The sequence below is a fragment of the Hordeum vulgare genome, chromosome 6H, assembly GCF_904849725.1.
Source record: "Hordeum vulgare subsp. vulgare chromosome 6H, MorexV3_pseudomolecules_assembly, whole genome shotgun sequence".
Classification (NCBI taxonomy): domain Eukaryota; kingdom Viridiplantae; phylum Streptophyta; class Magnoliopsida; order Poales; family Poaceae; genus Hordeum; species Hordeum vulgare.
In genome coordinates, this window is record NC_058523.1 from 489,298,436 (window position 1) to 489,313,230 (window position 14,795).

Sequence of the window (14,795 nt, forward strand, 5' to 3'; positions counted from 1 at the left end):
TCATGTTTTGAATGTATAAATGAGCCTCATGTCATGTAAGCTATATACGATGTCACGTCGACACACTTTACGTATATGGATGGGATTATCACCGTATTTGCACGTCTATGTCAAGTTATACAACTAATTTGATGTATTTTTCAAGTTCAGACACTAAAGTGAACATCTCTGGCAAGTTCAAACACCACTGGTGTATTTACCTCTTTTAAATAGCCCGCTATAGCCACACTATAGCCTCGCTATAGCCTTTTCAGCAGGGTGCCGTTAAATGGCATCATGTACAAATATTGCGCTATAGTCCGCTATAGCTGATTTAGAGGCTCGCCGCTATTTGCCGTAGCCCGCTATTTAAAACATTGCTTTTAAGGGCAGCGGTTTTGTCAAACTGAGGAACAAGATAAGCATTGCAAAAATATGGAAGATTGATGGAGAGATGCAGTATTGCAGTTGAGTGATTGACCTGCCTCCGAGAAGCAGTGAGAACTGGTTCGTTCTACTTGGCAACTTGCGTCTTGGATCCTCTGCCCACTTGTGTATAGCCTTTGCTTTAAACTCTTCCATCAGCGAAGATCAGTTTGCGCGTCTGCATGGCGCGGATGGCGGTCTCCGTGCTCTTCCTCATCGCCGGCGTCGTGCTCATGCTCGCGCTGCACGTCCTAGTGATCGTCTGGGCGGTCCGGCGGGGCGCCGTGCTGCGGCTGCGTGGCGCGGCGCGGGAGCGGGACCGGGAGCAGGGGGAAGCAACGGGTCTGACGGCCGACGAGCTGGGCGAGCTGCCGTGCCAGGACTTCAAGGCCGCCGCCGTGGTCGGCACCGGCGCCGGGGAGTGCGCGGTGTGCCTGGAGGCGTTCCAGGGGGGCGACCGGTGCCGTGTGCTGCCGGGGTGCCACCATGGGTTCCACGCGCAGTGCGTGGACGCGTGGCTGCGCCAGAGCCGCCGGTGCCCGGTGTGCCGCGCCGAGGTGGCCTGCCGTGGCAAGGCGGCCGGTGCGCTGGCCGATGAGGCCGCTACCTCGGAGATCGTCGCTGAATGACTAGGAGGTGCAGATCGCTAGAGGATTTTGTTTGACCGTTGATTAGCTTGTGTTTTTTTTTAGTACGATTAACTTGTGATTGTACATACAAGTAAACCATCTAGCATTTGGAGTTGTCCTTTCTATTTTTCTCGATTTCATTTATTCGGTACATTGATATCCTATTTGATATATGTAAATATTGTATCTTTTTTTTCCACACCTAACCCTAGGCGGCCAAGACAAACTCATCCGTCTAGGCTTAGGACTAAACTGCTCCTTTAGGGGTTTGCTGAGAAAGAGGTGGACGTCTAGGCGACTAGGGTTTTGCTGGCAAACCCCGCCCCCCTCTCCGGCGGCGATGTTGTGTCAGTGATTTTGTCCCAGCGTGATGACTTTGTGCTGCCGCGTCTGGTTCTTTGTCTTTACTGCAGGTTTTCTTGATGGTCTTTTAACAAGAACCTGGGAATAGATTTGTTGGCTACTTCTCCGTCTTCGGTTACTGAAGTATAAGTTGCAGATTTTGGTGCTGATTCGTGAGGTTTGTGATTAGGGAAGGGAGTCACACCGGATTTTGGTGCTGATTCGTGAAGTTTGTGGCATGCTTCTCCATCTCCGGATGTGGTTTTCCTATGTGAAACACATTTGGATGATGTAAAGGCAGAAAATCTGATGAGAAAGTTAGGCATGGATGAGAGAATTGTGGCACCTTGTGGTGACGGTTGGACAAGCGGTTTGCTAATGGTCTGGAAAAAGGAGGTGAGGATCTACTCCCAGACCACCGCACACAGAGGAATTGATGCTCATGTTCATGAGGCGAATGGAGATATTAGGAGATTCACAGGCATCTATGGGGAACCCTGTTGGGAACACAAGGATCGTACATATCAATACATACAAGATTTGCACGACCAGTCTAGGTTAACTTGGGTAATCATTGGAGATTTCAACGAGATCTTGCTGTCCTCGGAAAAGGAGGGAGGGCCGCCAAGACAGCAAGCTCGCTTGCAGGCCTTTCAAGATTCATTGACAGATTGTGCTCTAGAAGATCTGGGCTATGTGGGAGATAAATTCACATGGTTTTGTGGTGGCCTGAAAGAGCGTCGTGATCGAGCTGTAACTAATGGTGAGTGGATGGGTATGCACCCACATGAAGCCCTATGTAATTTGGATATGGGTAAATCTGATCATAGGCCCATAATGCTGGATACGGAGTACCTTGCGAGGGTGGATGCAGAACCACAATATAACCGGCGTTTTGAAGCAAGGTGGCTGGAAGAAGAAACTGTTGGAAATATGCCCTAGAGGCAATAATAAAATGGTTATTATCATATTTCCTTGTTCATGATAATCGTCTATTGTTCATGCTATAATTGTATTAACAGGAAACAGTAATACATGTGTGAATAAATAGATCACAATGTGTCCCTAGCAAGCCTCTAGTTGGCTAGCTCGTTAGTGAATAGATGATCATGGTTTCCTGATCATGGGCATTAGATGTCATTGATAACGGGATCACATCATTGGGAGAATGATGTGATGGACAAGACCCAATCCTAAGCATAGCACTAGATCGTATTGTTCGTATGCTAAAGCTTTTCTAATGTCAAGTATCTTTTCCTTCGACCGTGAGATTGTGCAACTCCCGAATACCGTAGGAGTGCTTTGGGTGTATCAAACGTCACAGCGTAACTGGGTGACTATAAAGGTGCACTACGGGTACCTCCGAAAGTGTCTGTTGGGTTGGTACGAATCGAGATCGGGATTTGTCACTCCGTGTGACGGAGAGGTATCTCTGGGCCCACTTGGTAGAACATCATCATGAGCTCAATGTGACTAAGGAGTTAGTCACACGATGACGTGCTACGGAACGAGTAAAGAGACTTACCGATAACGAGATTGAGCAAGGTATAGGTATACTGACGATCGAATCTTGGGCAAGTTCTATACCGACAAACAAAGGGAATCGGATACGGGATTGATTGAATCCTTGACATCATGGTTCATCCGATGAGATCATCGTGGAGCAAGTGGGAGCCACCATGGGTATCCAGACCCCGCTGATGGTTATTGGCGAGAGAGGTGTCTCGGTCATGTCTGCCTGTCTCCCGAACCCGTAGGGTCTAAACACTTAAGGTTTGGTGACGCTAGGGTTATAGGGAATTGTTATACGAGGTTACCGAAAGTTCTTCGGAGTCCCGGATGAGATCCCGGACGTCACAAGGAGCTCCGGAATGGTCCGGAGGTAAAGATTGATATATAGGACGGATGGTTTCGGACACCGGAAGTGTTTCGGGCATCACCGGTAACGTACCGGGACCACCGGGACCACCGGAGGTGGCCCCGGGGGTCCACCGAAGGGGGGCAACGACCCCGGGAGGTAAGGTGGGCCACGTGGGGAAGGGAACCAGCCCCTAGGTGGGCTGGTGTGCCTCCCCACTCAGCCCAATGCGTGGGGGAGAGAAAAGGGGAGGGCAAACCCTAAGCCAGGTGGGCCTAAGGCCCACCAGGGGTGCGCCACACCCCTCCTCCCCCCTTGGCCGCCGCACCAGCCCCATCTAGGGCTGCCGCCCCCCCCCAGGATAGGGAAACCCTCAAGGGGGTGCAGCCCCTCCCTCCTCCTATATATAGTGGGCACTTTTGGCCATTGGAGATCAGACTTTTGCCTCTCTCTTGGCGCAGCCCTGCCCTTCTTCCTCCTCCTCTCTGCCGGTGCTTGGAGAAGCCCTGCCGGGATACCTCGTCTCTCCATCGACACCACGCCGTCGTGCTGCTGGAGTTCTTCCCCAACCTCTCCCTCCTCCTTGCTGGATGAAGGTGCGGGAGACGTCACCGGGCTGCACGTGTGTTGAATGCGGAGGTGTCGTAGTTCGGCACTAGATCGGAATCGCTGCGAGTACGACTCCATCAACCGCGTTCTAGCAACACTTCCGCTTAGCGATCTTCAAAGGTATGAAGATGCTCTTACCCCTGTCTCGTTGCTGGTCTCTCCATAGGAAGATCTGAATATGCGTAGGAAAATTTTGAATTTATGCTACGTTACCCAACAGAAACTGTGGAAGAAATCATCAAAACAGCATGGCAAAAGGCACATCATCAAGGCCTCCATACAACTTTGAAAGAAAGGGTTGATGTTGTCCACCTTGATTTGCATGAGTGGGATAGAAGACCTTAAAGGACTTCAGATTCGGTTGAATAAAACGCAAAAGGAATTGGGAAAACTAATGCAAGCCCCATTTATTGATGAGGCTCGGTCGAGGCAAAAAGAACTATCGGTACTGTTAGAAAACTTACTAGATCAAGAGGGAATCTTTTGGGCCGAGAGAGGTAATGTTAGATGGCTACGTAGAGGTGATTGTAACAGCCATTATTTTCATCAGTTTGCATCAGCTAGGAGGAGGAGGAATTTTATTAAGAAATCGAAATATAATAATAACAGATGGGTTGAGGGCAATGATAAGCTTAGCCTGCATATTTCGAGATATTTCTCTCGTCTCTTTTCTTCTGATGTTACAAAATATGACCAAGGATTGTTGCATACGATAAAACCGAAAGTCACTCTAGAGATGAATACACTTTTGATGGCACCATACTCTCGGGAGGAGGTTTGCAAGGACCTTTTTCAGATTGGAAATATGAAGGCACCCAGACCTGATGGACTGCATGTTGTTTTCTTCAAACGGTTCTGGCACATCCTTGGTGATGATATTACTGATGAGGTGTTAGAGACAGTCCATACAAGGAAAATGCCGAAAGGATGGAATCAAACGAATATCGTATTAATTCCAAAGGTTGATAGCCCGGAGGTAATCACACAGTTTAGACCTATTAGCTTATGCAATGTGGTTTATAAAATCATTTAAAATATGATCGCAAATAGGCTCAAGAAGATTCTTCCGCAGGTAATATCTCCAACAGAGAGTGCTTTTGTTCATGGGCGACTTATAACTGACAATGTGTTGGTAGCTTATGAATGCTTTCATGCAATAAAAAACAAGACCCATGGGTCTAATGGGATTTGTGCAGTGAAATTGGATATGATGAAGGTATGTGATCGGTTAGAATGGGGTTTTCTCAAACAAATGATGTTGAAATTGGGATTTCACCCGCTTTGGGTGGAGATGATCATGCAATGTGTCTCCTCAGTGACATACAATATAAGATTCAATGGAGTGGAAACGGAAGAGATCATACCATCAAGAGGTTCAAGAGAGGGAGACCATGTGACAGCCCGAGACCGACGTTCGAGAAGATTCCCCTTTTATTCCATTTTCGTCGTGTGATTATTTTTATTTGTCGCATCATGCACATCATCCGCATTGCATCGGCATTCCGTTGCCGCCAGTTTTCAAAACTTGCATCGGTTGTTAGTTGTCGGTTCACGTCGTTGCCCGTTCTGAGCCCGACCACACTCGCACGCGCCCGCGACATCGGTTGAATCCTGGTTTTTAAAAGTGTGTGTAAAACTTTCTCTGATTGAGTTGGAACTTGGCGTGCGGTCTTATTTAGATATAGGTAGGCCGCTTGTCAAACTTCATCGCAATCGGAGTTCGTCTGGTACCCGAATGGTCGACCGTAGCAGCACCATCTCCGGTCTATCGTCCAACCTTTTTCGTTGTTTTAAAATACGTTGCCAGGTGCCCGTTTTCCCTCTCATCTCTGGCTAACCTACTCGACACGGGCACTTAGCCCATCCCGCGTGCGAAACCGTTCGATTCCGATCGCGCGGTTGAAACCAGGGCAAAATTCTGCTAACCCTAGCCCCCTTTCCCTATATAAACACCCCTCCCCTACCTATTTGGGCGCCCCCCTAATCATCCTCGGGATCCGCGCCCGAAACCCTAACCTAGCCACCGCACTCTCTCTCCTCTCTCCTCAGCGTCACCGCCGGGCCCGCGAGCCCACGCGAGGCCAGCCGAGCCCATCTGGCCGCCGCCCCGATCTACAGCCCCAGCTCGCCCCTCCTCCTCCTCAGGGAGAAGCAACAGCTCCTCCACGTCGGCCAACGGATCCCGCACCAGCACGCCCCGGCCGTCGCCCTGCTGGCCACCGCCGTACATTCAGGTCACCGGAACCACAGCCGCTCCTCCCGTCAGCCGCGCCCGAGCCAAGTCCTTGCCGGTCCGTGTCGAGCTACGTCGCCCCGCGCCTCCTCCCTGTCTCGCCAGCCCGTAGCTGGTTCGTCGCCGCCGTGGTTCGCCGGAACCGCTCCCTTCGCTGGATCTGGCCGGTGCCAGCCGGATCCGCCACCCCCGTCGGCCTCGCCGAGCCCTGCTGCTCCGCCGCCATGACTCCCGCTCGGGAGGACGAGCAGAGCGCACCCGCTCGCGCTGGTTGTGGTGGGCCTCACCCCCACGCGGCCCAGGCGAGCCACACCGACCAGCTGCGTCACCCAGGCCCAGGAGCACCCCGACCCAGAGGCCCGACCTCCCTCGGCCCGCGTTGACCGCAGCCCAGCTCCACCAACCCCTAGCCTGCTGCCTCCAGATCTGGGCCTTGGCCCACAAGGTGAGACCAGCCCTCTAATTTTCGCTTGTGCGCTGTATAGTGTTGTCGCGCCTTGGCACTGTAGGCCCAATTAGTTTAGATTCGGCCCATTAGTGATTTGTTTTAGGTTTTAGGATTTAATTCTTTTCAGGAATATATAGATATTTTAGATGCCCGTAGATTTTAAACCGTGTGTCGGATCGCGACGTATTATGTATCAAACTTGATTAGTTTTTCGTGTAGATTATTATTTTGCAACTTGCATGCATGTTTGAAGTAGTTTGACCCGCCAAATGCCTAGTTTTGCATGCTGTCCTAATAGGGGTTTATCCCGTATTTATTTTTATGCGTGTCCGAATTGCTCAAACTCCATAGATAAATGCTCATGTTTTTAGGAACTTTTTCCATGTATTTTAGAGTAGTTGTTGGTATTTTTGCATGTAGGATTTCGTTGCTAGTTTGCTATAAGGCGTTTAGGACATATTCTCGCATATACGTGTGGCGATATTATTGTTGTGCAACCCCATATGTTATATATATATTTGGGGTAGAAAAATCCCTAGAATTTAACTGTGCATTTAGTTTTAGCTTTTGGGCAAGTTAGTTCGCGTGATATTTTGCCATGTTGCCCTTTTGTTTATTTTGTGAGATTTAATCCGTGCGTAATATGAATGAGTTGTCAACTAGAGATATGCCCTTGGATGTATAGACTAGCCCCTGGTAATTTTGGTTGCAATAGAAATCCATGTTTAGGTGTGGTTTTCTTGTTCTCAACTTGCTAGAAAATAGTGCTGATTTGGAGGTGCTGAACTATTTCTAAGTCTGAAATCTGTTATATTTTGTTGCTGTCTTTGCATGAGTTTATCTGGTGATCTATAGCTCTTTTGAGGTTGATGCAATGGAGTTAGTTGTAGACTTTAGGATTATCTAGCATGCTGTCAATTTTCATGCCATTTGGAGTCATGTATCTTATAGTTTTGCTGCTGTCAATATGCCTTCAGATCGAAAACTGCACTTTCATAAACTGTGGTTTTCACTAAGTCTGAAACAGTGTGGGAGATGCCATTTTGTGACTTCTTTTCCTAGTGATCCATGCTTCCATGCTAGATGTTATTAGTTGTATGTTGTAGTGCTTCTTTACCACTCCTATCTTGTGCCTTGCTTGAGCATTTTGTTTTGTGTAGCTCGTAGTTGTAGGGTGTAGAAAATGTCATGTGGCTGATTTTGGCAGGTTGTAGTGATTTCTTGTTTAGCTCGTAGTTGTTGAACCGTTGCTCCGTTTTGATCGTGTCCTATATGAAACTTGCTTAGAATCTCGTGTAGTTTCATTTTATATTGCTGGTTGTATGTTTTGAAATGCTTGTGATTGTCGTTGCACACATATTGCATTCATGCCATCATATCTTGCGGTGTTCGTATCTTTTGAACCGTAGCTCCGTTAGAGGTGTTCTCTCTGTGTAAATTGATTGTAACGATGCGTAGAACCACATGAACCCATTTATTTTTCTGTTCAACAAACATTTAAACGTGTTGGTTCAGATCTGGATAGAATTGTAAATTAACATGTGAGGTCATTTCGGAGGTGCTATATGTCATTTCCGACCTCATTTAAAATGTCTAGATAGGTAGTTTAACTACACCTCACCTCTTTCCATGTTTATCCACATTTAAATATTGACGTGTACCTAATCGGGATAGAACTAAATAATTCGTATGTGGAGTTTCGTCAATATGCAACTCGTTGCATATTGAACTTCACTTTATGTGTAGTGTTTGTTTGTTGTGAATTGCCATGCCATGTCTTGCCTATATTCAGTTGTTCATGCATCATTTGTGTTGTGCATCGTGTGGTGAATATCGTTTGTTGATTCCTGTTTCTAGTTTGCTTCGTCTTGATTGAGTTCCGCGAGCGTGTCGGATTGTGAGGACCCGTTCGACTACGTAGGTTCGTCTGCTTCACGGAGTCGTTCTTCTTCCAAGCGGGATCTCAGGCAAGATGACCATTTCCCCAGATACCATTACTATCATTGACATGCTAGTATAACCGTTTCTGTCGCTATGTCTCATTGCCTACCACCTGTTAAATATCAGCCTCTCAACATTGCCATGAAAACCTTCAACCTGTTCACAACCTAGCTAACCACTGATTGGCTATGTTACCGCTTGCTTATCCATGTGTTTGCGTTGCTAGTTGCAGGTGCAGTTGCTTCCATGTGATAACAGGAGTTCCTTGTTATATCACCCTATTAATGTTATTTAATTTAATGGACCTATATACTTGGTAAAAGGTGGAAGGATCGGCCTTTCTAGCCTGGTGTTTTGTTCCACCTTTGCCCCCTTAGTTTCGGCTACCGGTGTTATGTTCCATAATTGAGCACTCCTAACACGATTGGGGTTGTTATGGGGACCCCCTTAATAATTCGTTTTAGATTAAAGCTGGTCTGGCAAGGCCCAACATTGGTACTACATTTGCCCAACATAATAATTTTGTTAATACTGAAAGCATAGGGCGTCATGAACCCGAGGAGTAATTCTACATAATACAGGGGGGCCAGTGCTGATGGTGCTGGTCCAAAACAGAGCACTGTGCGGGGCCAACGCAGGGCAACTTGGGTGATTTCTATCAGGCCACCGAACGCGTAGCTTATCCGTCGTGTCCTGAGAACGAGATACACTGCTCCTATCGGGATCGTCGACACGCCGGGCGGCCTTGCTGGATTAGTTTTACTTTTTACGAGATATCTTGTACATCGGGATTCCGGTGATGCTTTGGGTAATCTCAGAGTTGAGGTTTTCCACTAAGGAGTCCGACGGGATCGCGAGTTTCGTGATCGAGGATTTCTATGCGGCTTGTGGTAATTTGTGATGGATTAGTTGGAGCACCCATGCAGGGTTAAATCTTTTGGAAAGCCGTGCCCACGGTTATGTGACAACGTGGAAACTTTGTTTAACAGTGGTTCTAGACAACTTGAAGTTAACTTAATTAAAATATGACAACTGAGTGCGTAACCGTGACTGTCTCTTTCGTGATCTCCTTCTCCGATCAAGGACACGGTGGGGTTATGTCTGACGTAGGTAGGTGTTCAGGATCATTCATTTGATCATCAGTAGTTCACGTCTGTTATGCGTAGATCATCTCCCTCTTTATTCTTGTACTCGTAAGTTAGCCACCTCATATATTGCTTAGTCGCTGCCGCAACCTCACCACTGAACCATGCCTCACCTTTAAGTTGTGCTAGTCTTGATACCTTTGAAATGAGATTGTTGAGTCCCCTGTGGCTCACAGATTACTACAACACCAGTTGCAGGTACAGGTAAAGGTTACTTGACGCGAGCGTGTTGATTGCTCATTTGGAGTTGCTTCTTCTTCTTCTTCATCGATCTAGGATGGGTTCCAGGCCGGCAGCCTGGGATAGCAAGGATGGACGTCGTTCTTCTTTTCTCGTTTGTTTTCGTCCGTAGTCGGACCCTGCTCTTCTTCGTGATGTTTATGTATTGTACTGTTGTGACTCTGATGTAGCTTGTGGCGAGTGTAAGCCAATTATATATATCTCATCTTTTCAGTACATGTACTTGTAACGATATCCATTTTTGCGAAACGACGAGATGCGCTTCTATCCCTGTCGAGGCCCTCGTGCCAAAATAAGGATATGATCGCATCTTGGGCGTTACAGACCCTCTTTCCCCCTATCTAATTTTAATTTGTTCTGAAGGGCTTTCCAGCTTTTTTTTTCAAACGGAGGCAAAAGATTTGCCTCATCGAATTAATTAAGAAGAGAGCAGTACAGATTTGTGGTTACATGGCCACTCAGGCCAAAATAGGAAACATGTTAACTACCTCCCTGAAAAATGTTCCCAAGGGACTTAGCTCTAGCTTTTATCCATAATTGTGCCTCGATCTTAATAGAAGCAACAACGTGGGTAGGAAAGGATGCCTTGTTTTGAAATACCCTGGCATTCCTCTCGTTCCAAATTACCCAGCATATTAGCATCTTCAGGGATTTTAAGGCCTTTTTGCGTGTGTTGGTGGCTAGGCCATCGGCATCCCAGCACTTCTGGACAGACGGGAGACCTGCCCATGCGTTGGTCTGTGAAGGAATCCCCAGCCAGTCGTTGATTGAGTTCCAAATCCTGACCGAGTAGCGGCATTTAAAAAAGAGATGGGTAGTAGTTTCCGGTTCTCTTTTGCAAAGCTGACAGGGGCCACAATTTGGCCATCCTCTACGGGCTAGTCTATCCGCTGTCCACACTCTGTCTTGAAGGATGAGCCATGAGAAGAATTTAATTCTGGGCGGCGCCCAAATCTTCCATACCATCCTAGGCATGTCTGATTTAATTAACCCCGCAAATTGCATCCTGTAAGCTGTGGCGGCGGAATAGCATCCATCCGCCATGAATTTCCATCGAATGGTGTCCTCCACGTCCGTCTGTATTTGGGCCTCCTGGATCTTGCTCCATAGCTCCACAAATTGTTGTATTTGGACAACAGACAGCCCTCCCTGTATGTCGACACGGCCAATCCAATCATTGTTGCCAATGTGTGTGCCACGCATGTCTTCTTGCGCTTGGAGAGGGCGAAAATGTCCGGTGCCACATCTTTTGGTTTCTGCCCTTGCAACCAAGGAGCAAACCAGAAGCTGGCCTTCTTGCCATCACCTATGGCCACCGTCGTCGCGGAGTAGAACAAATCCGTGTCGTCGGCATCGCAAGGAATGTCGAAATCAACCCAAGCCCTTTGGGGGTCCACCCACTGAAACCATAGCCATCGTAGTCTGAGAGCTTTGGAAAACTTATCAAGATCGAGAATCCCCAGACCTCCCAAGTTCAGTGGTCTGCACACCAGCTTCCAGTTGACCTTACATTGTCCTCCAGACACCGTGCTGGTGCCTGCCCACAGAAAGGCTCGCTGAATCTTGGTGATATCCATAAAGGTCCCGGCTAGAATGTTAAGCGCTATGATGAAGTATATGGCCAGGGACGATAGCACGGATTTAACCAGGGTGGATCGTCCAGCGTTGTTAATGTTCCTGCTTTGCCAAGGAGGGAGTTTCCCTGCCACCTTGTCCACCAGGAATTGACAGTCCGACTTCTTGAGATTATGTGTGGAAAGCGGGAGGCCCAGGTAACGCAATGGGAATCCAGTTCTGGTGGCAGGGAAACTTTGGAGGATGTCCTCCAGATCAACGTTTGCGCAATGAATGGGTGCAACAATACTCTTGCTGGGATTGGCCATGAGGCCGGTGACCTCCCCAAAGCTGGTCAGGATTGTCGCTAGGTTCTGGATGTCCTCCTTGATTGGAGCAATGAATATGGCCGCGTCATCAGCGTAGAGGGAAGTGCGCATTGCTGCAGCCCGTCCACGGAGGTGGTGAAGAAGGCCAATCTCCGTGGCCTTATCCAGCAGCTGCTGTAAGGGGTCGATTGCGATGACGAATAGGAGAGGAGATAGCGAGTCTCCCTGTCGTAGCCCTCTACCCAGATGTATTGGCTCACCCGGAATCCCATTGATGAGTACTCGCGAGGATGATGTGGCCCATATGGCAGTAACCCAGTTCCTGAATTTGGCAGGGAAGCCTCGCCGCTGAAGTAAGTCCAATAGGTAGTCCCAATGAATGGAATCAAAGGCCTTCTTGATATCTAATTTTAGCAGCAAGGAAGGCGTCTTGGTCCGATGGAGGCGTCGAATGAAGCCTCTCACAAACATAAAGTTATCATGAATGCTTCTTGATTTGATGAAAGCGCTTTGGGAGCGAGATACTAATTCATTCATGAAGGGGGCCAGCCGAGTTGCCATGAGTTTGGACAGAATCTTGGTGAATGCATTGATGAGGCTGATGGGGCGAAAATCTGTTATGTCTTCAGCGCCTTCCTTCTTAGGCAGTAACACAATGTTGGCTGAGTTCAGCCAATGAAGATGTGTGGTTTGGAGATTTGAGAAGGAGTTCACCGCATTCATCATATCCTCCTTGATTATTACCCAACAAGACTTGAAGAAAGCTCCTGTGAAACCGTCTGGACCCGGCGCCTTGTCACCTGGCATTTGCGAGATGACGGTGAGAACCTCGTTCTCTGTGTAGCTCATGAAGAAGAAGTGGGATGAATTGAAGGTATAAGAGTCTGGCGAGATGCACCATCTGTATCCCACTTGCTTTTTGCAGATGACTCGATGATTCTTATGAAAGCAAATATCCAAAATGCAAGCACACTGAAGAGAGTCCTGGAGGTTTATTGTGGAAGTAGTGGACAGTGTGTAAGTACACCAAAATCTAGCATTTTCTTCAATCAATACAAGTGTTCTTGTCAGAGAACAGGTGTGTACAAACCTGGATATTCTAACTGAGGCATTAACAGATAAATATATGGGTCTCCCCACTATGGTAGAAGTGGATAGGAGTGACTGTTTTCACAATCCTGCAATCCTAATAGACCTCGAATTATTCCAAGGCAGGGCGTTTGACTTCAGCCTTGATCCTGATTATTATTATTTTTTGTGTTGCGGGAACTGCCTTGATCTTGATGCCCAAGTATATTCCGTAGTTCGAATTCCTGACCCAAAACCACGGAAGCTGCTACATGCTGGACTTGTTTATGGTTAAACATGTCAACCTAAGCATTATCTCATCAAATTTGCTAATCCAAGTCCACTCTTGAATGCATATCATGTGATGTAGTGCAATCTGCAATGGTTAAATAATTTCATACTCTTATATGACTAGATGAGTGTCCGTCCGTACATGATGTGGCAGTACAAGTACTGTTTTATCCATGGACATGAATTTGTCAAAGTAAGCTTGAAACACTTGTGAAGTGTACGTGGGAACCTAGGAAAGGACAAAACGAACATAGGACCATGGTGGTCTGACAAAAAGAATATGCTTCTTGATTCAGAAACTTAAAAATTAACTACTCCAAAGCCAAGACTCTTATTTAGGAGGCGCGACCAATTAAAATTGTTCTCTATAATCTTTCAATGTCACAAACAGGCCATGAGTATCGCATAATGTACGCTAATACAGTTTTGTTGAGCCTCACTAGACAGAAACATGGTTATGTCTCAGTCAATGTTATATTCGTTGATCTTGCATGGAGATTTGGGTAAAAAAATTAATTTTTCTTATATACTTCTATCATATAATGTATTCCCTCCGTTTCTAAATATAAGTCTTTTAAGCGATTTTAATAAAAGTCTACATACGAAACAAAATGGGTGAATATATATTTTAAAGTATGTTCATATACATCCGTATGTAGTTTACTAACGAAACATTTAGAAAGACTTATATTTAGGAACGGAGGGAGTATATCCTAATCCTAGTATTAGTGACGAACTGACGATGTGGTAATGGCATCATGAACTTGAAGTCGCATGCCGCAACTTGTCTAACCTGTAGCGCTTGGCCAATAACACACCTCACTGAAAAGTCAGAGCTTACTCGGAAGTTTTCTGATATTTAGTCAGCGGCTTTGCAGTGCTAGTTTCTGTACCTCACAAGCGTACGGCACCTCCATAGCCAAAGCAATCAGCCCACACATGGTACTCTCCGTCGTCCTGCTCGCGGCAGGCATCACGCTGATGCTCGTCGTCCACATCCTCGTTGTCCTCTGGGTGCTGAGGCGGGGCATCACCGCCCGCGTCGCCGAGCACGCGGAGGAAGACGCGGGCCTTACTGCCGAAGAGCTCGGCGAGCTGCCATGCCACGACTTCAAAGACGGCGGCGCCGGCGAGTGCGCGGTGTGCCTGGAGGCGTTCATGGCCGGCGACCGTTGCATGGTGCTGCCGCGGTGCGAGCACGGGTTCCACGCCGAGTGCGTCGGCTCGTGGCTGCGCAAGAGCCGCCTGTGCCCCATCTGCCGCGCCGAGGTGGCCGGCCCGCCGAAGGAGGACAGCGCGGTGGCCTCCGAGGTCGTCGTGGAGATCGTTGCTGCCTGACAGCCGTCGTTGGGCAGTTGGATGCAGTGTTTGCAGGTGTTCGCTAGGTCCTCATTTTGTTGATTATATGCATGCGTATGTGCTGTGTAAATGAGTGGTGAGAGCGTTTCTGCATTTGTGATGTATATAGCCATCGTGTTGATTTAGATGCTCTTGCGAGGATTTCTAACTGAACATCGTGGAAAATCACGAGGCCACGCTCAAGGCCTGTCTATGCATAACTTGGTGCTGTTCATCGACCGCACAGCTGACGATTTCTCGTTAGATCATGATGCTTATTCATTCAGAAATGCCCGCCGGGCTTCCATCCGGGTCGACGGAGCCGTCTTCAACGTCGCCTCCTGGCATGAGCACGACCACGCCTC

The 14,795-nt window shown here is 47.7% G+C and overlaps 2 protein-coding genes across 2 annotated transcripts; both read left to right on the forward strand.

Annotated features, from left to right (window-relative positions):
- The first annotated feature begins 314 nt into the window (after positions 1 to 314).
- LOC123404356 (E3 ubiquitin-protein ligase ATL23-like) lies at positions 315 to 1,227 on the forward strand. The gene has a single exon (XM_045098275.1). The coding sequence runs from the start codon at positions 588 to 590 to the stop codon at positions 1,032 to 1,034; it is 447 nt and encodes a 148-aa protein (XP_044954210.1). The 5' UTR covers positions 315 to 587; the 3' UTR covers positions 1,035 to 1,227.
- Positions 1,228 to 13,955: 12,728 nt separating this feature from the next.
- LOC123404712 (RING-H2 finger protein ATL60-like) lies at positions 13,956 to 14,592 on the forward strand. The gene has a single exon (XM_045098658.1). The coding sequence runs from the start codon at positions 14,032 to 14,034 to the stop codon at positions 14,428 to 14,430; it is 399 nt and encodes a 132-aa protein (XP_044954593.1). The 5' UTR covers positions 13,956 to 14,031; the 3' UTR covers positions 14,431 to 14,592.
- Positions 14,593 to 14,795: the final 203 nt, after the last annotated feature.